General features: G+C 41.7%; 6 protein-coding genes, 1 long non-coding RNA gene and 1 other non-coding gene across 11 annotated transcripts; 2 read left to right on the top strand and 6 right to left on the bottom strand.

The window, feature by feature from the left end:
• Positions 1 to 489: 489 nt before the first annotated feature.
• Positions 490 to 5,179, bottom strand: LOC130693181 (collagen alpha-1(I) chain-like). Its single transcript, XM_059494811.1, has 6 exons — positions 4,987 to 5,179; positions 4,711 to 4,878; positions 4,398 to 4,577; positions 3,769 to 4,260; positions 1,414 to 1,581; positions 490 to 1,271 (listed from the first exon to the last, which is right to left on the bottom strand). The coding sequence occupies exons 1-6, from the start codon at positions 5,177 to 5,179 to the stop codon at positions 490 to 492; spliced, it is 1,983 nt and encodes a 660-aa protein (XP_059350794.1).
• Positions 5,180 to 7,366: 2,187 nt separating this feature from the next.
• Positions 7,367 to 8,835, top strand: LOC130693449 (protein Star-like). The gene is made up of 6 exons (XM_057516600.2): positions 7,367 to 7,509; positions 7,576 to 7,760; positions 7,822 to 8,192; positions 8,261 to 8,470; positions 8,539 to 8,678; positions 8,740 to 8,835. The coding sequence occupies exons 1-6, from the start codon at positions 7,496 to 7,498 to the stop codon at positions 8,765 to 8,767; spliced, it is 948 nt and encodes a 315-aa protein (XP_057372583.1). The 5' UTR covers positions 7,367 to 7,495; the 3' UTR covers positions 8,768 to 8,835.
• A 511-nt stretch (positions 8,836 to 9,346) lies between these two features.
• On the bottom strand, positions 9,347 to 9,419 carry Trnak-cuu (transfer RNA lysine (anticodon CUU)). The gene has a single exon. It is a non-coding gene; the product is annotated as a tRNA-Lys (tRNA).
• Positions 9,420 to 9,579: 160 nt separating this feature from the next.
• Positions 9,580 to 11,009, bottom strand: LOC130693446 (pro-resilin-like). The gene is made up of 3 exons (XM_057516596.2): positions 10,699 to 11,009; positions 10,025 to 10,636; positions 9,580 to 9,965 (listed from the first exon to the last, which is right to left on the bottom strand). Exons 1-3 carry the CDS (start codon positions 10,708 to 10,710, stop codon positions 9,588 to 9,590), a joined length of 1,002 nt encoding a protein of 333 aa, XP_057372579.1. The 5' UTR covers positions 10,711 to 11,009; the 3' UTR covers positions 9,580 to 9,587.
• A 373-nt stretch (positions 11,010 to 11,382) lies between these two features.
• Positions 11,383 to 12,364, bottom strand: LOC130693454 (mediator of RNA polymerase II transcription subunit 29-like). The gene is made up of 3 exons (XM_057516607.2): positions 11,932 to 12,364; positions 11,808 to 11,869; positions 11,383 to 11,742 (listed from the first exon to the last, which is right to left on the bottom strand). Exons 1-3 carry the CDS (start codon positions 12,226 to 12,228, stop codon positions 11,451 to 11,453), a joined length of 651 nt encoding a protein of 216 aa, XP_057372590.1. The 5' UTR covers positions 12,229 to 12,364; the 3' UTR covers positions 11,383 to 11,450.
• A 457-nt stretch (positions 12,365 to 12,821) lies between these two features.
• Positions 12,822 to 15,709, bottom strand: LOC130693428 (conserved oligomeric Golgi complex subunit 6-like). Its single transcript, XM_057516566.2, has 12 exons — positions 15,528 to 15,709; positions 15,358 to 15,468; positions 15,260 to 15,293; positions 15,071 to 15,200; positions 14,648 to 14,998; positions 14,447 to 14,574; positions 14,288 to 14,380; positions 14,060 to 14,220; positions 13,772 to 13,999; positions 13,542 to 13,703; positions 13,319 to 13,483; positions 12,822 to 13,260 (listed from the first exon to the last, which is right to left on the bottom strand). The coding sequence occupies exons 1-12, from the start codon at positions 15,606 to 15,608 to the stop codon at positions 13,033 to 13,035; spliced, it is 1,872 nt and encodes a 623-aa protein (XP_057372549.1). The 5' UTR covers positions 15,609 to 15,709; the 3' UTR covers positions 12,822 to 13,032.
• Positions 15,710 to 15,911: 202 nt separating this feature from the next.
• On the top strand, positions 15,912 to 23,515 carry LOC130693418 (methionine--tRNA ligase, cytoplasmic-like). Of its 3 annotated transcripts, none has more exons than XM_059494370.1 (16): positions 15,912 to 16,326; positions 16,383 to 16,511; positions 16,675 to 16,734; positions 16,841 to 16,935; positions 18,003 to 18,133; positions 18,206 to 18,395; positions 18,465 to 18,554; positions 18,643 to 18,829; positions 18,900 to 19,064; positions 19,136 to 19,349; positions 19,427 to 19,640; positions 19,704 to 20,304; positions 20,406 to 20,612; positions 20,693 to 22,323; positions 22,390 to 22,546; positions 22,611 to 23,515. In XM_059494370.1, exons 1-14 carry the CDS (start codon positions 15,985 to 15,987, stop codon positions 20,864 to 20,866), a joined length of 2,799 nt encoding a protein of 932 aa, XP_059350353.1. In that variant the 5' UTR covers positions 15,912 to 15,984; the 3' UTR covers positions 20,867 to 22,323; positions 22,390 to 22,546; positions 22,611 to 23,515. The 3 variants fall into 3 exon arrangements, with proteins under 3 accessions (XP_059350353.1, XP_057372531.1, XP_059350352.1); XM_057516548.2 differs by having other exon boundaries at positions 20,693 to 22,073; positions 22,147 to 22,546; XM_059494369.1 differs by having other exon boundaries at positions 20,693 to 22,546.
• Positions 23,516 to 23,695: 180 nt separating this feature from the next.
• On the bottom strand, positions 23,696 to 25,591 carry LOC130693470 (uncharacterized). 2 transcript variants are annotated; one of them, XR_009001691.2, is made up of 5 exons: positions 25,251 to 25,591; positions 25,074 to 25,195; positions 24,881 to 24,989; positions 24,283 to 24,775; positions 23,696 to 23,959 (listed from the first exon to the last, which is right to left on the bottom strand). It is a non-coding gene; the product is annotated as an uncharacterized LOC130693470 (long non-coding RNA). The 2 variants fall into 2 exon arrangements; XR_009001690.2 differs by having other exon boundaries at positions 23,697 to 23,959; positions 25,074 to 25,589.
• Between the last annotated feature and the right edge of the window lie 635 nt (positions 25,592 to 26,226).

The following is a 26,226-nucleotide window of genomic DNA, read 5'->3' on the forward strand; positions in this document are numbered from 1 at the left end:
GCGATGTTAACGGCCTGAGGTAAAATAACGACCGATCAAGAATCAGCATTCAAGAATGTGGCATGTTATTTTCCAGTATGCAAATAACCACCATCAGCCATTTGTGATGCTGGAAGGTTTATAAAGGTGTATATATCCGGCAGGCTAACAATCCAGAGTCACATGTTAACAGTTAGGTATTTGGGATTCATTATTGATGTGCAGCCGCTAATATGTTAATTAATGTCTATTGGAGTCATGCAATGAACATCGCAGACCGTACAAAGCCATACGTTTAATACACAGATAGCTGATAGGTAACATAGTTATTATGAAAATTAAACATGAAATGAAATTCCCAGCATAGATAGAAATAGGTACGTGCACATACTTTATCAAGTTAAAGATAACCAACATCACAGTGTTCTCCAAGGCTGTCCTCGTTTATAATAAATGTCACTGCTTCTTATAATTATACCCCAATATCTTATAGCAACATTCCCAAACATTTCAGCGCCCAACTCCACCTCCTTGCCCGCCAGCATTTGACGCTGGCCCAGGAGGGCCAGGAGGGCCGGGAGGGCCGATAGGGCCGATAGGACCAGTTGGCCCAATAGAACCGCTAGGGCCAATAGGGCCAATAGGACCAGCAGGACCAGCAGAGCCGCCAGGACCGGCGGGGCCGTTAGGGCCAATAGGGCCAATAGGACCAATAGGACCGATAGGACCAAGAGGGCCAATAGGACCAATAGGACCGATAGAACCAGTATCACCTTTTGCTCCTTTATCTCCAGCAGGACCAGTCGCACCATCCGCACCATCCCTACCATCATTGCCGGGTGATCCTTGCTCACCTGCCGTTCCGGCTTGGCCAGCTGAACCTGTATCTCCCTTGTCTCCTTTGTCACCTTTATCACCTTGTGGGCCAGCTTGGCCAGCCTCTCCAGATGGCCCTATGGCACCGTCAGGACCGCGTGGTCCAGGATCTCCGGCGTCGCCTTTGGAGCCAGCGGGGCCTTCTGGGCCCATAGGGCCCTCTGGGCCCATTGCTCCATCAGTACCATCATTACCAGGCGGACCCATTGGTCCTTCGGGTCCCTCTGGTCCATCTGGGCCGATTTGTCCGTCTACGCCGTCTGTTCCAGAAGGTCCGATTGGGCCGGTTTGTCCTGTTGGTCCTGTTGGTCCGGGTGGTCCTCTAGGACCTGGTGGACCAGGCGGACAGGGTGATCCATTTGTGCATGTCCCTGGTGGTCCTGTAGGACCAGGTGGTCCAGGTGGACCTGGCGGACCTAGACAACATATATACACAAAAAATTAAGAAAATATGCCTTTTGGTAAGGTCGCCAACGGAATACGAAACTTTGAAACTTCAATACAATGCAGTCAACAAACTAAATCGAATTTTCTTTATAAATAGTCTAATCGTTTTACCTCGCAATTGGTCCAGTCCTTGACTAGCAAACTGGCTCATCAGTGCACCAACTTGCGCTTGTAGTTGCATGATTAGAGATAGGAGTGGCCCATTTTGGCGCTTTTCCACGTAAGAATATGGATGACCCCCGTAAAACGATGCGGATAGATGAGGAACAAAAGGACTCCCTAAATAGCAAGGATAATGGGAGGTTAATATGCCTTCTTCCCGACAAGCTGCACCCAACATTATTGAATGCTAAACAGAACGAGTCGTATGATTGTACTCAATATGCTTCTAATTAACATTTAAAACTTTAGTAGCTCGTTGTGGAAATATGAACAAAACTGAGATGGCAATTTCGGTTACCTGGTGGTTGCCTGATCATCAGGTTCTCCCCATTTCCACCCAATGCTCCAGCCGTTGCATACTTGTTTTCGTTTTGGTGAAAGCCTTGGTTAAACTGATCTGCATAGTTAAATGGCAACACGACTCCATACAGCGGGTGAGCATCTCTGTCATGTACGTTAGGTCCCGTTCGATGCGGAGGTCTTCCCAGAAAAGCAGTAGGAACTTGCATATGAATGTCACGATTTATTAGCTCCCAACGAATTTTTATTTGCATATAGTTTATGTGACAAAATGTATAAATCCAATACCTCGTCTCGTTGGCTGATCATTTTCGTTTAATACGCCATCGTACAAGGGAACATCGGGTAGTACAGTGTACAAAGATGAATAGGGTAGTTCCCGTTGAGATCTTTCCGGTTCGTTTTCCGTCAGCGGAGTTCTCTTGCCCCCAACGGAACAAAACAAGGCAACGGAGAGGTAAAAGATTAAGGAGGAAATGTGCAACATTCTCCGTAATCTAATCGACTCCGTTGATGCATCTCTTTATATACCCTAATCAGCTTGTCGGGAGTAGTGTTTTTTCCGCAGCGGCTTGTCCGATCGGCGGGATGATTAGGTTACGGAAGGCAGAACTTAATACTGATACTCTACTACTTTTCTTTTGTTTGAGGTAATGTGTACACTCTTCAAACCTGTTTGTTCACTTGATCATCGCAATTTCATCCACGAACCCAAAATACCCCACACAATTAACTGAAGGGCACGATGATCTTTGAAAGCGGGAGTTTTGGTTCAACAACACGCCATACTTGTCTTAAAGCCTCAAGGCCAGGGATGGGCAAATCATTTCTTGAACGAAGACCGATGCCTGCATTTTTTTCAGCATATACAAAATTGCACCAATTTCTTTACCTGCAAGGAGATCATTGTCCGTTGTGAATGCCCTGATCATTAATCAAGGTAATCCGTTGCCGCCTTGGCTACATATTCCGCCTTTTTAATGTGTTTAGAACTCGTTCGTTGATTTCCGTAGGCCAGCATTCTTTTCCTGACCCGTGTGAATCACCTCCTAATGCAATGACCATCCCGGAAAAATTGAATGCAACTAACGGTTGGAAACAGGATTGCTATGAAGAGTTTATTTCAGGTCATGAAAATTGTTTTTTGGCCAAATACCACCAGGCGAGATCGAACCGTTCCTGGAAGTAGCCTAACTGCGGAGTACACGTGTTTACCCCCCCTCCCCCGAATCGCATTGTTCCGCGAACGAATGCTAATTTTTATGAAATCTAGTTCGCTTGCCACCTTTGTTACATGTGCAGTTTCACCCGACTTTTGCCACATATGTTGTGGAAAAATTCTGGGAAACGATGGTTTCGTGCAAATAAATCAGAAACTTATAGCGCTAATGAAATGAGAAACAGCGTCCAAAATGAAACTATGAGGCATGTTGGTAAATAAGAAGGCAAGACGATGTCGCAGCAAAACGCATTGTCGTTCAACATAAATTGTTGGTTTTTATTTCGTCTGTGTACGTGGCCAACTGACAGACTTCTTCAGCCACCTGAAACGTTTGCAAAGAGAATCATTTATTATGATCATGCAAGAAATGGCAGAAGCCTATAAGGACAAATAACGATTGAGACATCCGGACGACGTTCGGCTGTTGAGCAAAACTGAATGATATAACGAAACATTACGAATGAAACTGCAACAACTAAGCGGACACTTCAGCTAAACATAAAGCTAAAGTTTACGTTCCTTTCCTCAGGTATCATAGAGTTTAATGAAGAGTTTTGGATACAATCGCGTAAGGCGGCAATACTTATTCAAATTAAATATGTTTAAAATTGCTCTGATTAAGCTAGATGAATTTGTCTACCTCTGGGGTTTCTTGGATAAAGATGGTTCGAAAGTTTATTGTTTTCATTTGGCAGTTAATTTGGTAACATTTTTTTGCAGAAAACACTGTAAGGAACCCAAATCTGGGAATCCAAAATCCAACGGCTAACCCGGAGAATTACCAGGATTACCAGAACCAGGTGGGCCGGGTGGGCCGGGAGGGCCGGGAGGACCAAGAGGACCAATAGGGCCAGTAGGGCCAGTAGGACCAGCAGGACCAGTAGGGCCAGTAGCGCCATTAGGTCCAGTAGGACCAGTAGGACCAGTAAGACCATCTTTACCGTCTTTACCATCAAGACCATTACCACCGTCATCGCCTTTTGGCCCAGTAGGACCTATAGGTCCAATCCCCCCAGTTTGTCCTGTTGGACCCGTGGGTCCCATGTCACCCGTCGCACCTTTGGGGCCTGAAGGACCAGCTGGGCCAGTGGCTCCATCAGCACCATTGGCGCCGTCAGCACCATCATTGCCGTCAAGTCCGTCGCGCCCCGGGTCTCCTTTGGGGCCAGCTGGGCCAGTTTGGCCAGTTGCTCCCGCGTCTCCTTTACGACCAGTTGGACCTGATGGGCCAGGCGGACCAGGCCTTCCATTTTGACAGGGCGGACGGGGTCGTCCTATGCGCATCGTACCACAAAAACGAAAAACTTTAAATAATGCTAATTTCACGCGCATCAATGTCTCCTTCTCATTTGTGATAGACGATTCGAAAGGTAGGGCCATCGATCTTTTATTTTGCCCATCGAATTGTTACCGTATGGTCTTCCTGGTCTTCGGAGTCCTGTTTGCTTTCCAAAAATAATTTCTGAAGGAGATACGTATGGCCCTTGAGGATAAAGATTTCCTTTATGCGCTTGCGCAAGTAGGTTTAAGAATGATGGGTGGCTTCGATAGTCTTCTAAATGAAATTGCGGATAGGGTTCGATAGCCCCGTCTATTAACGACAAAAAAAAAATAAGAACATCAATTGATTTTGTCACGCCCACAAGTAATTCAATATTTTCAAAAGAAACATGTCCAATGTCAAAAAGTGACTCTCATCTCGAAGAAAGATGAAAGTTAATTACCAAAGGGTATATTTTGATTCAGGTACTCTGCATCTTCGCCCAATCCTTCGAAGGCTGCATACATGGTTTCTTCTGGTTGATCTTGCTGATTAAATGACTGGGCGTGCTTTGCTCGCCAGCCACCATAACGCGGTACGGAGCCGTCATTGGAATTAAAAACGTAAGGCTCTGTGATATCAAATGGAACTTCACAGAATTGAACAATTACTTGATATTATTCTGGTTTAAAAGTAAACTTTATTTATCACACAAAGTGAGCTCTTGATTGGCTAATACCTTGCACGTGCTTTCTTGCCGGATGGCGACCGAAGTAGACATTGTTGGCAGCGAAATAGTGCAACAAAGAATGCCAATATGTAGACGTTTTGGGGGAAAAAGGCTCACTGACTTCTTTATGGAAAGATCTCCTGCCCCAAACGGCCACGGAGATGATGCAGCAGTAGAAAACCAAAGAGGAATAAAGCAACATTTTCCTCCATCTGCTTCTTTGACTGCCGAGCTACTGATGCTAACACAGTGAATGGATCCCTTTATATATTACGATGGCACATGGCTAGACTATAAAACGACGAACTTATCAATGGCAGCTCGTCGCTTTTATTTTGTTTGATATGGTGTGCACACTTGTTCAACCTGTTTGCTTGCTGGATCCCGACATTGTCTTACAGAGGATATAAATCCTATATTTAAATTTACTGGCGGGCAGATGGTTCTTAAAAAAACCTGAATTTTTGCGACATCAAACCGTGTTTCATAACACCCCGAGGTAAGGGATGGACAAACAATTTTTTTAGAGGTAAGGGATGGACAAACAATTTTTTTAGAGCTAAGGTTAGTGTCTGCCCTCATCCAGGATATACTAAATTGCATTGATTTCTTGTTTTGCGGAGAAATTATTGCTCGTATTTCGTGCGCTGATAGTCCATCATGAGATTCTTGTATCGTTTGCACTATATATTCCACTTTCTAAGTCTGCTTATTTATTGTTTATTGTTTTCTATACTATAGCTCTAATTTCCTGGTATGACGAATCAACCCTTATTTTGGCTTCTTTTCCAAGAAATAGCTAACAGTAAATGCTAAAGACACCCGTTGATTCTAATTCTAAGAAGTCGATTTGATGCAACCTCTTGCCACGCCAATAGAATTCTAGGAACTTTGTGGGAATAGCACGTGCTTCACTCCGGAGAATCACCGAACCACAAACGAATATATAAAGCGGTGTTTATCAGTAATTAAACGGAACATCAAACGCGATAATTTCCATCATGTTATCCCTCGCTAATCAATTATGTGCCTGTGCGTTTCGACAGTGATGCATGACACAGCGGATCAGACAGCCGTTTAGTTCGGCCAATGTTCTTCATTCTTCTATCCCGATTGTGTCGAATATCAAGAAGCCGAGCAAATTATTTTCCTTAACCCAACTTGCTTTATCTCGTTTTCTTTTTCTGCGTTGACTTGAACGAGTAATGTTGACACACTGTCAGTTGCTGGTGGTGGCGACTACCCAAGAAAAGGGTTAATATTCTCACCTCGCTTAACCCCCGCTGACTAGTTGATACCTTTCCGCTTTTCGCTTCTTTTAACCTTTCCAACTATCTTGTTTGTTTGTTTTTTAACCCTCAACGAGTGGAGTAATGAGCTGTCACAGCGGGCAGAAGATAACTGCAACGAGCCGGCAGATCTACTGGATGGATCGAGGTGTGTAACTAAACGCCTGGATAGACGGACTGCAGCTACAAATAATGAAATAAAGTGGATGGACCGAAGGGGAAAAACAATAAGGGAGGAATGCAAGGGCAAGGACAAACAGAAACGGACATGTAGATTGATTGGCCAGCAGGCAAAATACAGCAAGCAGGCCAACAGTTGGAAGAACGAGCTCATTGATAGGCCAATACGTGTAAGACAACGAGCATAAAGAATGATCAGCTGACGGGCGGATTCTGCAGGTGGAGCAACAGACAAATAGAACGCTGGGTCGGCCGGCTATAACAGTAAAATTGTTGAACGGGCAAGAACAGTGGGTGGATCAATGGTCAGATGAAAAGGGAGGATGGACAGGGAGGTAGGCTATACTGGGTGAATTCACAGGCAGATGCAACGAGTGTATAGACAAGTAGCTAAGGCGGATGGATCGAATGGCTGCCCCAGCGGGCAGCCAGGAGGAAGATTGAATTTTTCTAGATGGTTCCAGACCTCTAAAACTCACCTATTCTATTTTGGGTTGCCCGCTCTTAGCTATTTTATTCGCGTGTTTGGGCGGCCTCGGCGGTACTCTAGGAATCCCTTGATTTGGGAGAGTAGATTGATCAAAGTTAGGTGTCATATTTGTATGATTGAATACCTAGCTCTGTTGGTGAAGCTACCGGCTCTAGTCTTTCAATAAGATCTAGAACTTGTAGGATACAAGTGCCATCAGCTTAGAGGATATCTAACTCTTCTGAATAGAAAAGAACAGTGATTACACAAGTACTAGATTTACTACCCTGCAGCGGTTCAATTATATCCACGTCCATCTCTGCTGAAGGTTACCAAAATTCTTCTCGATCTCTCCCTATAGCTGCTGACGTGTACTGCATACAGCTTGAAAGCTTGCGTTAAAATTTGGTTAGCAGCATCATTTCAAATCGAAGAGACTCTGGCCATTGAATGTTGCAGTCGTGGCTTGAAATCCAACTTGGTTGCTGTTCCGTGCTCCTCTTCCAGCAGCTTTTCAGAGATTATGTGTGAATTTCATTGATATTCAAATTTTGTGCCTGCATTTTCTTCTTCAACAAGGATGACGTTCATCAGGTAAATTCTGTGGATTTAGAGGCAATTGGCGAATTGCTTCAAAACTAATCTTATCAATCTGTTTAGCTTCAGAGGAATTCGGATTTTTGTGGCTCGTCGAAAATCATCTATTTTATTATGCATTGGACTATTTTTCTTTTTCTTTTTGATTCACGAAAATAAAGGCGGAAAATCTTCAAATACTAAAACAACCAAGTACAATTTACTGGAAGAGACCAAACAATCTCAACACGTCAAAGAATGCACCCTAGGTAAAAAAAAAAATTGGTTGCTTAATCAAAGTACTGAATTATTGACTCTGTCCTGATTTAGAATATGCCAACACCCATCGGTTGCAACAAGATCATCCATGTGTACTAGATCTCATTCGACAGCGATATTTGAAAAAACCCTGGGGACCAGAAGTCCCACTAGATTTACACAATCCACAAACAGCCGATCCATCTGCTGGTCAAGCCAAAGCAGTTATGAGAATATTACGCAACCAAAGGAATGGCTTCTTTGTGGAATGTGGTGCCTCAGATGGGGAATTCTTGTCAAATACGCTTTACATGGAACGATACAAAAATTGGACAGGACTTTTGATCGAACCGGACCGTGGATCGTACGATTCTCTGTTGACCCGTAAAAGAAAAGCAACGCATGTTCCTGCTTGTCTCAGTTTGGAAACTTACCCTACTGAAGTAATTTCTGTAAAGCAGCTTATCCATTTTTCGTGATAATCAAATAGTTCTATTGTTATTACGTATAGGTCTCTTTCAAATCAGTTTTCCAAGTTGGAAGCATCCAAGAAAAGTCTTCCTGGTTTGGAAACGATCAACTAATAACAGTACAATGTTTTCCATTCTATTCGTTTCTTCTAGCCTATGGGCGGACTTCTGTGGATTTTTTCAGCCTCGATATCGAAGGCCATGAGCTTAAAGTACTTAAAACGATACCCTGGCACAAAGTTGATATTAAGGTGAGTTAGGAAAACAAATTCAATTTGATAGTGGAAAGATATTTTAATTAAATATAATGGATGGACAGACGATAGTGGTTGAGTGGGAACACGTAGACGAAGGCGAGGAAGCTATAGTGAAATTCATGGAAGAAAGTGGGTTTGTCAATTTTGGCAAGATTGCAACACCATATGCCCGTGACATTGTTTTCGTGAAAGACTTCCTGAGGTTTGCCATTCTTAGTCAATCGATCTTACTTGCTAATTTTTATCGAATTTCATTGTTTTAGTGATTTGCGATACGACTATGACGACTGAATATTACGTAGCCGAATGTTATGTTTGGGCAGCAGTTGGACGCGAATACAAATTGAAATTACTGCCAACTCTTTGTTAAGTTCATTAACGACGTTCCCCATGCAACCTCGTCCCTTTTAGAGCTCATTTCTCCCTTAACAAATCGTATCTTCTTTTACAGGATTGCTCCGAAAAACATCGCATCGATGGTTCAGTGGTAGAATGCTCGCCTGCCAAAATAACTGTGTAGAACGCGGGCGGCCCGGGTTCGATTCCCGGTCGATGCATATATTTTTCAATTAAAATTAGAAAAAACCAAAATACTAAAAATATAGAACATGGGCTACCATAGCATCGATGGTTCAGTGGTAGAATGCTCGCCTGCCAAATTAATATGCAGTACGCGGGCGGCCCGGGTTCGATTCCCGGTCGATGCAATAATTTTTCAAATTTGCATCTCATTTTCCTGAATAAAATTCTTTTTGCTGCTTGCAAAAAGGATTTACACAGAAATCCTCAGTACTTGCTTTTTACTGCCTTTAGAACGATGCACCAAAAAATCTTGTAACAAACAGAATGTTCATGCAACAAAAATATTAACGCCCAACGTGGGGCTCGAACCCACGACCCTGAGATTAAGAGTCTCATGCTCTACCGACTGAGCTAGCCGGGCTTGACGTCACGTTCAAGCAAAGCTATGAGTACCGTGTTTTGAATTTTAGTGTTTTTTGTAGTACATGAAGTGTTGGACAATAGTATTTTATTGAAATGTACTGCAATATAATGCTAAAAAATTTTGCGTTACATTTTTCGCTAGATAAATCCGCTTTAGCTCAACCTTTTAATATGGTTTGGCGCTAAAAGCACCGGAATCAGTATAGCTTCCAGACGAGCCAGGAAGACCACTTCCATGGTTTCCTTGATCGTGGAAAGCAAGTGGTAGTTGTCCAACGGACCCGCCGCCAATACCACCACCGTTTCCTAATCCTAGAGCGTAGCTTCCTTCATTGCTTGGGTATTGGGCTTGGCCTTGGTATTGGACGTCGGCGGTGTAGCCGTTCAATGGATCTGCCTTGAAGTCCACAGTTTGAAGTCGGCCATCCGGCAGCTGCACGTAATAGCGTCCACTGACTTGGTTACCGTCGCTCAATTGCGAGTGTCCAAAGTTATTGCCGTATTCGTTGACACTATATTGAAACTGATAGGGCATTCCTGCGCCCTATCAAAATAATTCTTTCATTAGTTCTAATTCACAGGGAAAAAAACATCTAAGCTTACAGAATTTCCACCGTAACCGCCTTGAGCAGCACCGCTGTATCCTGGAGCTGCTCCTTGCGCTCCACCGTAGGATCCAGCTTGGCCACCAGACAAACCAGAGTGACTACCAAACGAGTTCGGATGACCACCAAAGGGTCCTGGTTGACCAACGGGAGATCCAGGTTGGCCTCCGAAAGATGGATATTGGCCTCCAAACGAACCAGGCTGCCCAGCAAACGAAGCGGACTGTACTCCAAATGCAGATGGTCCTCCAAAGGCACTTTGCTGCCCACCAAATGATCCCGGGTGTACAACGGCTGCGCCTAGATTAGTTTGGCCCGTTGGCCCATTGAAATTGCCCACAGGGGAACCAAATCCAGCTCCTCCAACACTACCGTATGCAGGAGCACCTGGTCCAGCTGAATCCAATCCATTCTCAGGAAATGATCTTTCAACGGCTTTGTTTGAAGAACCGAAAGGGGATCGAATCGTTTTTAACGCATGTGAATGATGCTTGCCATGGCCGAAAGACTCCAAACTGAAATGGTCACGCTTGAATTCGCTTGCAGGAGCAATTGGGGTAATCCTAGCAGCCGTTGCCAAGCAGAAAAGGATAGAAAGGATAATAAAAGCCTGCAATGCAAAATCCTTTACTTTAGTGTAGTTAATAAAATGGGTTTGGGAATAAAAATTACCTTGAGAAACATCTTGTTGTTGGTTGAAGTCGAAATGGGACTGGATACCTTACCGTTGAATTTTCTCGCTTATAAATGCCAAAGAAGATGAGAGAAATCAGTTCGGCAGATGACCGTTCGTCAGCATTCAGATGTGGGTTTTTGTCGCATTCGAAGTGGGGGAGAAATTTGAGCCGCTTACAATCGCTGACGTAGTTCATCACGAATAGCGGCTTTCAAGTTGTTTTTTTTTTTATCTCTTAGCTCAATTCTTTGCTGTATTTGAATGTCATGCTCGTCAACGTGCATTCATAAGCGTACTTGAAGTCAATACTGATTGATAGAATCCGCTAACATTTGAGGCAACTGTGCTTTCCCAGAGTATTTGGGCAAATCGGGATAAGGGTGAAACTTATTTTGCTACCTGATGCTAGCATCAAAATGTAAGTTTAAAAAAAAAGTATGTAACTTCAGTGGAATATCTATATAGGGAATATAGAAAGCCTGCGAAAGCAGGAAATCACAATGAAGATAGCTACGATTGTGAGAAAACCAAGTCACGAGTGAATTCAGTTCTGAAGATCACGCGTTCCCGAACAATAAGCTAGCGGTATCTTTCTCACGATTGCGAGTTACGCGCGACGGCCACACTTTCCACTGAAGTTACAAAAAAATTGCAATAACCATATTGTTTGTGAAATACTGTAGTTCACCAAACAAATGTATTTTTAGTAAAAAAAGAAAAGCACATTATCATGTGACTGATGATTTGTTTAATCATTAGAGAGGTTCTGAGCAGCATCATTTAGAGTATCAATTACATCTTTCACATAAGCAACTTGAGTTTTGGCAACTCCAACATAATTGGGATAAGAAATGATTTCCTGATTGATGACAGGTTCTTGTCTCACTACAGTCACTTGTGATGGAACATGCCGTTGGCTGGTGCTAACCTGGGAGGCACACCCAATGGCAGCTTGAAGATTGAGTTCAATTTGGTCACAAATAGAATAGAAGTCCTCCAGCTGTTTGTCAAAGCGAGGTATATTGGCTTCTGTTCCTTTCCTGCATGGAAAAGAAAAGCATCAGATACCTTCACGACAAAGCCCAAAATTGAAGTTGAGACTTACATTGTTCCAAAATCTATCATGCCATTCTGATTAAAATTCTGGGCAGCTGTCTTAAAACTTGTCTGTCAAATTTCAAGAGTTATTAGCACATGATTAAACGAGATATTTACAAATCTGATATTACTATTAAGCTCTCTTTGAGTGGCCAGAGAAGTGTCTTGACTTTGGCAATGTGATCAAGTTTTTGTTGTTCAGTAGTTGGATGGGAGGCAGTTGGGTTGGGCATACTTGGATTTGCTGCTACCTGTTGGGTTGGAACTAACGGTTGCTGTTGCTGATGCTGCAACATTTGTTGAGGATTATTATTTCCTGGTGCCTGCTGTTGTTGTTGCTGCTGCTGCTGAAGAAGCTGTTGCTGCTGTAGCGGGGTCATATTCATCATTGCTCCTTGATTTGACATACCAGACATGTGCATAGCCATCGAGTAGTGAAGTCCTTATAAATTTTTCCGGAATATTTTTAAAATTGACTGATAGAAGCACCTAATGAGGGGATTTTAAACGTCTAATTTCAAAAGATGAGATCACCGTTCATAGAAGCTTATAGTTGTATTCACGTAGTCTGCTAGCTACCATGACTACGAATACGAATTGTCGTCTGCCAATATTACTTGATTGAGTTTTGTAACTTGAAGTGCACTTAAACTGTTGTAGGTATAAAGTATTCAATATTTAGCTCAGTCAAAGGTTTATCCTCTGCAGGCCTACTGACTATTTAGAAGTTTTAATATCCTTTTATTAAGTGTTATGAACTTTTATTTCTGAATTTGTTGGTGTTTATGTAAGGATGGCGGAAGGCTTATCTTGGGCACAAAAATTGTCAAGATTCACCAAGAGAAACATCGTTATGATTGTGATGGTGCCTGCAATGATATCGATACATTGGGGGTGGACGAAACTCCAAGAAATCGAGCGATTCGTCCCCAAAAATGAGAAGATGGAACTTCCTATCATTAGGGTATGCCATTCAGTGTTCAGAAGTGGAATTTTTCTATAAGTTTACTGAATCTGAAAGCTATCTTTGTTTTGTATTTAACCCAAACAGGGAATAAAGACTTTAACAGAAGCAACAAGTTCAGCCACACCAGAACAGACGAAGATTAAATAGTATCCAACAATGTAAAGATCATTTGTGTATCTATCTTGTACTGAGACCATGTCTTTAACATATTAAAGGATTTAGAAAACACTCTGTTAATCATAAGTTACACAAACTCTGTGAAGAATCATGCAAGTAGATGTCTCACTTGCTGAGGTGTCCGTGGCATAATACTAGATGGATTCTCATAACAGTTAGCGGGATTGTGAACAGCATCATATAGTTGCTCATAAATTGATAGAACGGTGTCTAGCGCTCGTCGTTGAATGGTTTTCCTGTGAGAGCCACTGATCAACAATTTCCACTGTGCCAGTTGCAAAGCGTCCGGTGCACCCAGCAGAGCATCTAGTTTCACCTGAACAAAAAGCACTGTTTGTAAAATATTTTTAAGCTTAAAAAATGTGGAAAAATACCAGAAATGACTGTAAACTAGAAGAGTCCATGCCTGGAATATTGGACAACAATTCTCCGTCACCTTGATTTTGCAAAAGAGCACAGACTGGACCTAATCCTAGACTATGAATTAAGCTGGTAGCCTGCTCATTGCTCAGAAGAGCTAACTGGTTCTCCATTAACCCCTATAAAACCGGAAAGTATGTAGCGATGCTCTAAAATTGTTGTTAATGTCAAAGCTACTTGTAGATTCTCCAAACGTTCTTCGACATGTTCATAAAGCGAAAGCGAAGAGTGAATCTGATAGACGCAATTAAGCGTGTAGGCAGCTTGATCAACCCTTGGAAGTCGACCGGCAGTATCTTCTATCAAATGCAACAAGGGATCCAATACTCTGCTTACCACCTACCATATCATATAATAAAATTACTGCTCATTTTATAAAGTAGGATTTCAAAATGAAAGACTTATACTTCAGAAACGTCAGAAGGTTTCGCGTCTACTATATGTCCTCCTGAAAGAACGTCCCGTAATAAATTCAACAGTTGGTTGACCCCGAGAGAAGGACTTAAATCTTGACTGGGCGGTTGAATTCGTTCCAAGAGCCTTTGGACATGGGACTCCAAAGAGGTTAAAAATGTATGGTGGCATTGATCGAATACATCATTCAGTGTTTCAATTAATGCACTGTTTGGCACAACCTAAAACGAAAGGGTAAATCACGTAACAGTTCCAAAAGTTTTAAACCAAAAAATGATAACCTCTCCGATAGTATTAAGATAGAATCGAATTAATCCTGATAACGTGTGAAGTACAGCAGGGCCGATGTCAGGTGATATTACTTGTTCCAACCGCAACCGTAAGGGACGGCAAACACCTTCGGTGATATTTGCTAAGGCACCTTTTACCAATTCGCTGATATCTATTGAAAACAAAATTACAAGAAACTCACTACTGTCGATCCAAAACGTCTGTAACAAGGTACTAACCCGACTTGTCACAGCCTTTAAGGAGGGCTTGAGCATTTTCCTTTTCCATTGGAGTCATTTGGTGTAACCAAGCGAGCATGTCTCCCACATAACCTAATCGCAGATATACAAGCAGGTTGATGGTTAATACCTATCAGTTGATTTAGGTTGTATGCTTACGTGCAGGATCATGAGCATGAAGCTCAATGGGTCGAGGTGTTCCGTGGGGTCCGCCAATGGTTAAAGCATCAAGAAAAGACCGTGCAACCAATCCTCGGCGAACAGTACAGTACTCATCAACAACATATCTTCATTTATGCATACAAATTATTACCATTATTTATGCGTGTTCATAAATAGCAACGAAATTTGGCAACTTACTTAAGCAAAACGGGCCGGTCTTGCAGGCACGAAATGGCTTGCGTCAAAAGTATATTCGAATCAGGTGAATCAATGTTTCTACATTGATTTTGCGTCCACCGGTAAAGTCTTTCAAGTGCCGTCTCTTGAAGGGACGCCATTTGTTCCATAATTTCAAAAACCGTAGTTTGATGACCGCTTTGTAGAAGTAGCTTACACTGCTGATGTATATGCTTAGACTTCCTAAATGCTGTAAAGAATTCGGCTGTGATCGCACGATCAAAGCTCTGTAGCTCAGTCATTTCGGCAGGGGTTAACTGGAAGCTTTCAATCATTTTGCTGGCCACCATCTGCTCCATACTTAGCTGATTACTGGGAATTATTATTTAAAAAGAAATTAAATTTGAATGTGAAATTTTAACATGTTCTTTAACAACGATATACCTAGTTGCCTGAAAACTGGTCATTTGGGACATAAGCTGATGTGTTCTCATTTTAACAGCAGCAAGCTTAGAGGACATTCCTTTACAACTCTGATTCATGAATAATACTTGAGAATGCACATCATCAAGAGCTAGAACAAAGATAATTTTCTTTTTAGCCACACATCATGAGAAAGAACTCAATATTTACCTTCTTTGACTTGATGAAATGCTTTAAAGATATCCTATTTAAAGATTAAATAAAAATAAGTGAGTAATGTCATTGTATGAAAAGAACACATTTTATACCTGATTTATTGCTAGGCTTCTTCCTTCTATCTCTCCTCGGAGATTCCTACGAGTTCGAATACTGTTTTCATTGAAAAATGTTGACAGCTCTTTTAAAGCTTCAAGGGTGTCCTGTAAAACAGAATTGCTGACAAATGTGTTTAGTGGCATATTTTTAAAAACAAGTGTACTTTATCATTTTCAAATTGATTGTCCTGTATTTTTGCTAATTTTTTAGCTAAAGGATTGGCTTTGTCTGTAATTGATTCCATGGTCTCTCAAAAACTGCTAAGAGACAGGAAAGGGTAGTTCACGACTTCGGGTGACAGTTGTTCTCGTCTGCTTTGTTGACACGTTGCAAACTGAATGCGTTAGCGTCTTAGGCCTTTTGGCCGATGGTGCTAGCGATTCGCCAAGCAAAAAAGTAAAAATTGCAATGGTAAGCGCGGGAAACATCAATGTTACTATCCCCAAGTCCCTAACTATAAGTTATTTGTTATATATGTTATGCGCTTACGCGGAAATACGATGGTAGTTAACCAGTTATAAAAGCTGCTGATTAGATCAACCTCCAACTACAGACGAAATTATAATCGAAACTTTCGTCAGATCTTGACATGTGCTAGAATTTCGTATTTCATTTTAAAAATGAAACTGATTACACGTTCCAACGATTTCTCCGGCTTGAAAGTTTTACTGACATCGGAATACCTGAATATCCCTATCGAATTAGAAGTTACTCCGTCAGCTGAGAAAACCGTGCTCATCGTTAACGAAGACTGCCAACTCTTCTCGTGCAACGCTGCTGTGTGGTACTTATCTTGCCTAAGTGGTCAAAAAAAAGTCAATCTACAGCAAGACAAATGGCTAGACTGGGAAAGTTCAACGTTACATCCTGAAATTCAGGCATTTTTGAATAAACAACCCCAACATCTCACCACTGTTTTGGAGCATCTTGACAAGGCTACTCGAAACAAATTCCTCATTGGTGTAAGATGTTTGTGGTATTGGTAAATTGCAATTTTAACTATTTGTTTTCATTACAGAACTCTCTGTCTGCAGCTGACATAATAATTTTCTGTGCTCTGATTGAGATTTGTGACTGCAAGTTCATGGCCAATTACCCAAATGTGATGAAGTGGTTCAATAATTTTTACACAAGTTCTCAATTCAAGGTAATTGTATTCAAAGTTACATAAGACTGGCAACATATATACTACTGCTAAGTAGACTGATGATATGCAGAAGCTTTTGCCCAGTCTTAATCATAACCCAGAGAAATCGATACAATCTGTGGGCTATGTTAACCTGGACACAAACTAATGTAATTATCTGTAGATTGCAGCCTCTAAATTGGACATCAAAATCAAGCAAACAGAAACGGATCAGTGTGAAGAGGTAAGAGAAGCTAGTCAACGGACAAACTTTACCCAGTGACTTGTTAATAATTAAGTCAGGTCTGGGCCAAGTTTACCGAGACTAATTTCCGATTCACATTTCACAGGAAGAAGTGGCCATCAGTCTAGAAGACATTGAAGATGCAGTCAAACACTGGAACGAACGCAACATCACCAAACCTAAGCCAATTACTCATCCTGTGTAAGTGAGATTTTCATTACTGTAGACATAGCAAAATTGGTGGATCCTGCTAGCCGAGCTTTAGGAATGTTAGAATCATAATCCTAAAGACCGAGCAACCAAGAGCACCAATAACGCAAGAAACAAATTATGTAATTCGAATACTGAAATGGGTAGTTTTCAATGGAATACTTGAGCACGTTGTTGATAATGGCTGACATTATTCGACCCTACAATGAATACCCAGTGACTCCGTATAACTGGTCATACTAGATACATGTAGTGTCGAATAAAACAGCTTGCAAAAACTCGTAGATGTAACGCCGAGTAGAAACAGGAGATGATTAAGAGCTGCTAGTCAGATGCCTCTGGTAAAGTTGATGTAGTGAGAAGACTGAGAGAGAGACAACGTTGAACTGATGAAATTCTAGTAGATGCGCTGGCTTTTTATTGTGTGAAAACCAAGTCGAGGGGATTGACCTTGGGTTAGGTCAGCCGAGGTCATATTGGGGGGGAAAGACGCAGCCATTTTTTTGTTCTCTCTCTCTCTCTGTACCCTTCCTTTCGTTTCATTTTCTGATGGGATAATGTGACCTTGCATTACCTAAATGCTGAGAAAAAGAGGGAGAAAATTTTGAAACTTTAGAAAATCTCTCTCACCCTCTTCTTTAGTGAATTCTACAGATTATTCTACATTTTCAGTTGGTTAATGACGCGCGTTACCGATTGAGCATTAACAGATAATTTAGTTTGGCTGTCTGGAAGATAAGTATCCGCGCCATTTTTGACAAGGTTATGGCATGACCTTGTTTTAACGAATCAGTGATAAAATTTAGGATCAGTGTCCTTCCTTACATTGTTCCTAACAGTTTAATGAGTTAGCTATTGTCTATCATCCAAGTTGAAACAGTTACACGTGTATGTTGTTTCTTTAACATATCAAGGAATGCCAGACAGTTTGGACAGTTTAGTGATCTCCCTCGAGAAACCGGTTTCCTAGTAAGGGATAGAAAAGATAAACACTCGCCTCAATGACCATATGTATTTATATAATTGTATCAAACAAAATATCATATTTTTCGTTATAGGTTACCGGTTGAAGGAGAGCGAAATGTTCTGATCACCAGTGCCCTGCCTTACGTCAACAATTTTCCTCATCTCGGCAACATTATCGGTTGCGTCCTCTCAGCTGATGTCTTTGCTCGCTACTGCCGATTGAGTGAGTTACCTAGAAATTCTTTAAATTTGACTAAAACACATTCTAAACCTGGTCTTGCATGTTGTTATACAGGGAACTATAATACGCTGTACATTTGCGGGACGGACGAGTATGGCACTGCTACTGAAACTAAAGCATTGGAAGAAGGGCTGACACCTCAGCAAATTTGTGATAAATACTTCGAGCTCCATGATGGAGTTTACAAATGGTTTGATATCAGCTTTGACCATTTTGGACGTACTACTACACCTAATCAAACAAAGTATTTGTTGTTTATTGTTACAGTAATTCATAGTAGGTTGCCAATCTACATACTGCTTCTTTAATTCAGGATTGCTCAGGATATCTTTCTGAAACTGCATCGTAACAATTATCTGACAGAGGATACCATGGAGCAGCTGTTGTGTGAGCATTGCAAAATGTAATCATTATTTCTCTTCGTTCAGCGAGAAAAACAGCGTTTTTGGTGTCATTCCATGAAACTCAACAGTTGCTTTCTTGTGTTTCAGATTTTTGGCTGATCGATTCGTGGAAGGTACTTGTCCCTTGTGTGGTTACGAGGATGCCAGAGGTGACCAATGCGACAAGTGCGGTAAGCTGGTTAATGCCGTTGAGCTTAAGTCACCAAGGTGCAAAATGTGTCGTCATGCTCCTGTGATCAAAACGTCCAAGCATCTCTTTCTCAATTTGCCTCTGGTAATATTAACCTTTTCTCTCATGTTGAGTAAACAAATCCTACTATAAATGTCTTATATTAATTTCACAGCTTGAAGGCAAATTGACGGGCTGGATGGATAGTGTGACGGCCGGCTGGACTCATAACGCCCGTGTTATTGCCAATTCATGGGTCAAAGAAGGTCTGAAACCACGTTGCATTACCCGTGACTTGAAATGGGGCACCCCTGTTCCGCTTGAAGGATACACGGATAAGGTGACTAAAACTGTACTTGGGGATTTTTTGTTGCAACTCTAGTGGCATTCCTGGAATGTGTGTTGAAACAGGTCTTTTACGTGTGGTTTGATGCCCCCATTGGCTACCTTAGCATCACTGCCTGCTACACGGAAGAATGGGAACGCTGGTGGAAAAATCGCGAACAGGTTGTCCATTACGAATTCATGGCCAAGGATAACGTTCCCTTCCACTCTGTTGTTTTCCCGTCTTCTCAGCTGGGAACTCACGATCCCTACACGCTCGTCAATCATCTGATTGCCACTGGTATGTTTTGAACATTCCGTCTGACTTGTATTTCCAGTCAGCCAATGGAATTTAAAAACTTTTTGTTGTTTCATTAGAGTATCTCAATTACGAGGATGGCAAGTTCTCAAAGAGTCGTGGAGTCGGTGTTTTTGGAAACAATGCCCAAGAAACTGGCATTCCAGCCGATGTCTGGCGATTTTACCTACTTTACGTACGTCCGGAATCACAGGACTCAACTTTCTCGTGGTCTGATTTGATGGCCAAGAACAACACCGAATTGCTCAATAATCTGGGAAACTTTGCTAATCGGTAAAACCCAGCGGTATACTTCTAACTTGTTTAACCGGCGTCTTATAATCCTTTATATTCTAGCGCATTGAGTTTCTTGGAAAAAAATTACGATTCTTGCGTTCCAGTCATGACGCTAGGACAAGAGGAAAAGATGTTGCTAGTCCGCATTAACCGCGAATTGAAGCAATATATCGCTCTATTGGAGAACGCTAAATTGCGTGATGCGATTAGACCCATCTTTAACATATCGCGTCTGGGCAATCAGTTGATGCAAGCCGCCCAGCCATGGGTGTTGATTAAGAGTACGAATGAAGAGGAAAAGGCAAAGGCGGACACAGTCATTGGGTTATGCGCCAACATAATTTGCCAGTTGTCGGTCATGCTACTCCCATACATGCCGAACCTGTCTGCGAAACTCCAGGAACAGCTCGGTGTCGGACCAGACGTCAACCATTTGATTCCAGAGTTTACGTGCCGTCTACCTGCTGGCCACCGAATCGGCAAGCCTGCTCCTTTATTCCAAAAAATAGAACAGGTCCAAATCGATGAATTAAAGAAGCGGTTCTCTGGCGCCCAAGTTGGATCTGCTTCTCCAGGGAATCCAGCCGTTGCCACTCCATTGGCAGAAGCCTCGAACATCCTTGAAACGCCTGAAAATCTGGCTCTGAAAGTGGCCCAGCAGGTTGGAATTCCTCTGTTTTGTTTTCATTCCTTTTGTTTTGCTTTTTGTTTTCAAATTCTTATATTCACTATTTTTGAAATTTCGCTCAATCTCTTCCCAAGGGTGACAAAGTGCGCCAATTGAAAGCTGCCAAGGCTGAGAAAGCTATTGTTACGGCTGCCGTAGCCGAACTGTTGGATCTGAAGAAAAGGTTGGCAACTGCGGAAGAGTTATCAACTAAGCAAACAAATGACACAGCTGCTGCAACGATCGAGAAGCCTGCAATGACAAATAGCGTTGAAAACCTTACCAAACAAGTTGCCGAACAGGTTAAAATTTAAAATTGATTGGTTGCTTCCGCTCGAATATCTATTTTAATGAGGGTTGTGTAATTGTTTTCTATTTAAAGGGAGACAAAGTTCGTGGTCTGAAAACCGCCAAAGCAGACAAAGCATCAATCGATGCAGCCGTGGCCGTTCTTCTGGATTTGAAAAAACAACTTGCTCTAGCCGAAGGAAAAGATCCGGCTGAGAGCAGTGGCAATGCAACCGGTAAAAGCAAGAAGAAGGGACAGCAAAAATAGTTTTTTGGTGGTATCTTCCAACTACTCGGTCACGCTGCTCCTGGTCTTGGGAGTAAAAGCGTTCTATTAACGGGAGGAAAAAAAAATACATGAACGGGGTAAGACCGGTTGCAATCGATTAGTTTTCCAATTTAAATTCCTTCGTGTGAGATTGCCAAGCTTTATTCCAATTTGGCGAACGTGGACTGATTGAGCTTTTTAATTGGTTTGTAAGTGAGTTTCCTGGGTGAGTTTTTATGCAACGCCTTAATTCAGTTTGCGAACCGGTACCGATTAAGAGTACTCGTGTTGGATGCCCTTTAGCAACAAAGGGGGGGGGGGTTTGTTAATTTTGATTGAATCGCTAGGAATCCAGCGTCTCCAGAAAAGTTGGCGGAATGGAAGATTATCGTAGCGGCTGCAGAACATCAGACAGAAAGACAACAACAACAAGAAAAGACCTGGATAATTGCGCTTGACAGCTTGGAGAATGCGTATCATTTCTATTGTATCATTTAGAACCTGAATCTATCTCTGAATTATCGTAACATGACACCAAGATAGACACATTTGGATGTTTTAGAAATATTTCGCTGTCAGGTTTCATTCATGAACAGACTGCCGCAAACCTGCCGCCACGACCTGATGTTCCATGCTGCCTGTTCCAGAGCCAAAGCCAGCACGCTCGGATGCATTTTCAACTCAGAGTTTAATCCTTTGGCCATTTTAATAACGTGTTCGTATTAAGGACAATGACAATCGGAGAGGTGAAACTCTCACGGCGACAGATTTCATGACCATCTGCAGAAGCATGAAGATGATGGTAATCAACTAATTCTTATTCGCTCGAGAGCATCACCTGTAATCTTTTCAAACCACCGACTGGAACTCTTCGGTGACTCTCTGCTTTATGCCGACTAATGCCAGTCTTGTTTCCCCGACTTGTTGGTATGTTGAAATGCCGTTCCCAGACTAGTTTTTATTGAAAATACCTAAAAGGACAAAAGTGACCAAACTTGGTCAAGTCGCCAAATGAAATTCATGAAAGAAGAATAATACCGCCCTCAACTGAAAGTGTGGTTCAACTTTGAATCTCTCTTTTGCCTTGCTGGCTGCCATTTCCTATGGTGGATTTGATCAAGAAGTAACAAATGAGGTCAAATTAGGAATACAACTTTGGAACTTGGCATCGATCATGTCTGCTTGTAGGAAAAATATGCGAGCACGGGTAACATGAGGTTTTACATTTCCCCTATTTTGCATAATAAGTTGTCTGTTTTTCATATTTGTAATTTATTAAGGACAACAAAAAAGAGGACACTGACAAGGCACTGGGAGAATCATCTCATGTTTTCCAAAGAGTTTGGCGAAAGAAAAAAAATTTGACAGGGACGCAAGGAAATGAATCCAGAAACGCAGGAAATTTTTTGTTGAAAAACAAATGGAATGTCTGGAAAAACAAGGGAATGTCATAAGATGTATTACCCTTTCAAGATGTTTATCAAGTTCATAGTAGTAATAACTCAAATTTCACGCAAAACAAGTTGATGCTCAATCGTGTCAGCCCACTTCTACATGGATCAGTGTAGTCGAGCATAATTCACTGTTTTTATGCTAGTCAAGAAAGAAAAGCAGCTGTTTTCTACGTCACTACCTATAATCGTCAATCTTAACTTGGATGTCCATAGCCGACATGTGGAGGTATTGATTTATAAGTTTGAACATCGAATTCTCGTTTACGGGAAAACCTTTTTTCTTTCGTCAGTGCTTTGAACCAATACGAAAATCACGGGGCGGTATTGACATTGTCTGAACATGTTGATTCCCTACATTGTTTAAGAAACTCCCTTGGGCGAAAGACAAGGAACGCACTTTGTTTCGTCTCTTTCGGTTTCCCGTTTCGATGAATTGTCCCAAGACACGACTGCTGGAGGATGAAAAGATAGCCTTTGTTAGCACTGAGCAGCCAGACTATATATTGACAAGGTTGAAGCTTATCCAATTATCCGTTGGTGCACTTTTCCCCAATCGTGCGACGATGGCTCCCGCGGACAGGATTTTCCGTAGACGTTAGAACGAACGAAAGAGGGGAGTACTTTTCTCGAAATAATGCAAACCATTCCCATTGATTATTGAGCAATGACTCTGTTGGCCACCAGCGTCGTTATCAATTGCAGAAACTACCCTCCCAGTAGTGTATGAAAGAGTCGTACAATCAGGTAGATCCGGCTACCTAGACTGACCACATTCTCCATTTCTCTGCTACCATTATATCTCGTCGCCATAAAAAGGCTATTCAAATCAGTCGATGCTGGCTGCCACAAGAGACAAGGTGCATTTGTGCGAGCCAGTCAGCAGTCTATAAAGTGTACAAATTCCCAATCACCATGTACAGGGCCAGATATCTAAACCAAGGCCAAGGTAAAAGTCGGCGATGGCAAAACCATAGACACTGAATTCGGGGACAGAGAGAAACGAGAGAGGCCAACTTAAAAAAGAAGAATGATATAATGCCAACAATCTTTGAGGAATATTTCTACTCCAAAGCCGAAAGGTTGCATCCAGTCGCTCCATGTGTGCCTATATTGTGCTGACGCGACATTATTTGGTTGAGAATCAAAGGAAATGTTTGTTCTCGTTGCACAGAAACAAACAACGTTTTGAAAAGAGATGGGGAAAAAGAAAATTCCATGTTCATTCAAGTCCTAGTGGCCCGTCATTGACAGGTGACTTAGGAAACAATAGACTTTCTGTGTGAGAAAGTAATAATCAATTTAAAAGGCAGTGCCTATTTAAAAAAACAAACAAAACTATATTATGTAATGATGCAGCAGCCTTTGTTGCCGGACTTGTATTTGATCAACTCATCAGAATCGACTCAACATTCCTTTACAGCTTGTTTTACCTGTTTCTCGAGGCTTGTCAACGATTTTATCACGACATGTTTCCCAACCTAAGCACATCCCACCACATTATTACTATCAGTTAGCAAGAAAGTGCGAATGATTATCACGTGAGCTGGCATTTGGCTTGATCCTAAAATCCCGAGTGACGTATAGATTAATAAATAAAGATGGTGGACCGAGGATTGTTCGTGTCAAGTTTTTCGTTTTTCTAAATGAACAAACAATACATTGTAAGATTTAAAAAAAAACTGAAACTAAAAACAGAAATTTGTGTAAAGAAAACCAAACATAACTGAGCCGAAAATGCGTATTATTGCGTCACAATAAGGACTCAAATGCATTTCGTGTGTCTACAAGGATTGATTTCAAGTGAGGACTGTTTATCTATTTGATTAAAATAGGGACGAAAAACTATGGCTGGGATGCTTGAAATAAATGTAATTCAAATATGCTTTGAGCAAACGGGAAAAGAAAAACAATTCCGCCAATGTGTTTCAAAATGCACAAAAGAATTAAAGAAAAAAAAAATACCTGTCGCAAACAGGGTGTAACCGTACGGGAGTGCTATGGCAGGAAGGATGTACGGCTGCAGCGTCAAACAAAAAAATCTGTTGATATCAGAAGGTAAGGACAGATTACTATTTCTTTTTTTTTTTTTTTTGTTCAGTTTTAAAGTGTGAGCAAGTCCATCAGGCATTGCATATAAACTGGTGTAGTGTACAATGGAACAGCGTAGTGTGGAATCCTCGCAATTCGAGAGGATCATTTTGGAGACATTTATATTTTGTGTCCAAATTTCATTCCCCCAAGGCAGAATAACTTATGGACCAAATTTCTGGAATATTTTTGTTTTCGCTTGCACTTTGGGCTCTGATCTATGATGCAAGAAGTTCCACGTTCAAATTGGAGAATGGCTCCGGGCGGTAGGAAGATCAAGTTCTACAAGTCCGAAAGAGCTATTACTTGCCACAGATAGCACTGGAATCCATTGTACAATAAAATACCGGCATAACGACAAACTTATCTGCAAAGAAAATTTGGAAAATGGAATTTGTGACAGAGGATAAAAAGGGATAAGGCGAAAAAAAACAAAACAAAAAAAACAAAACAAAAAAACAAAAAAATGAACCTATGTAGCGACGAAGATATGAATCAAGGTTGCAACCCCGGATTGTGTGGGCTTCGACACGGTCTCTCTCAACTCTGATATTTCTTTTCTTTTTGATTGGTATGAGACACTGCAATAGGTACAATGTTTACATTTTTTTATAGGTGGCGTAAGAGAGGATGGTTAGTGTGATTAAAAAAATTAATTCAATTACGGGCGCCGCGAATGGAATTGCAATTTTGCTGATGGTTGCAACAATTTCTCGTTGGCCGTTAGATGGTAGCTCTTTCCGTCAGTTTTTTTTTTTTAGGTTACAGAATCGTTTTGTTTTATGTTCTGTTAAATGAAACTGAACGCAATTATGAAGAGTCTCAAGTTTATTTTTACATACCTCAACAACAGCAAGCTGTTTCTTTTCGTTCTTCTGACGAGACGAGAAAAGATTCAGCCACAAGATGGCGTTGAATTGTTTAGAATTCAGACACGTGTTGATTCTTGCCAGATATTCGTCTGCTCTCATGTAGGATGTAGGAGAGAATCAGTTTCCAACACAATTTCTGCCGCGGACTATCACTTTGACCTCTTACGTTTTTAGCTCGAATAAAAATGAAGTCTGTACATAACGAATCCTGTCTGCGTGCGAACTGTTGAGAATTTCACGAATGTGACGGGGGCGACGGATGGGGTGGCCGAAGGGAATCGAAAGGCGTCATTCGAGTTTACACCGGACTGAAAAGACCCCACTTTGATGTGCAGTGAGAGGAGAGAGAGAGAGAGAGAGAGAGAGGGGAGGAGCAATGGGTACGGGAGGGGAGGGCAGGCAAACGAAGGGGGGGTCTCTGAAAAGTCCTAGCCCCCTTCCTTTTTTCCTCCATGGCTCCATTCAATCCCAACTCTGCGACCCAGTCAGATCTCGAAATCTTTCGCTCTCCTTCGTCTCTCTATCTGCTTCTCACATTCGGCTCTCGAACATAAAAAAATTGCAACTCATTAAAATCCAAGTGTCCTTTTTTTCCTTTTGATGTGTGTGCCATTCTGTGCCGTCTTGTCGTTACGAAACAATTGAAAGCACGTTGTTCTGGACAAAAACGAACATTTTTTTTTTGCTTCCATCACCAGATGCACATCGTTCTGAATCCAAAAAAACAAAAGACAATCTGTTTACCACATTTCCAAGTGTGAAGAGATTCAAGTGGACGCGAAGGATCAAGGACGAACATTCGCCATTTTGTCACAGTCGCGTGGTGCCTGCCTCACTGGACTGCCGATCACTTTGGATGGTACGTTTCTTTCTTTTTCTTTTGTGTCTGTGCCATGGCTAATGGAATTTAAATGACCCTCATGTCCCTTTTTTTTTTTCAATTTTG

Source organism: Daphnia carinata, chromosome 3 (assembly GCF_022539665.2).
Source record: "Daphnia carinata strain CSIRO-1 chromosome 3, CSIRO_AGI_Dcar_HiC_V3, whole genome shotgun sequence".
Taxonomy (NCBI): Eukaryota; Metazoa; Arthropoda; class Branchiopoda; order Diplostraca; family Daphniidae; genus Daphnia; species Daphnia carinata.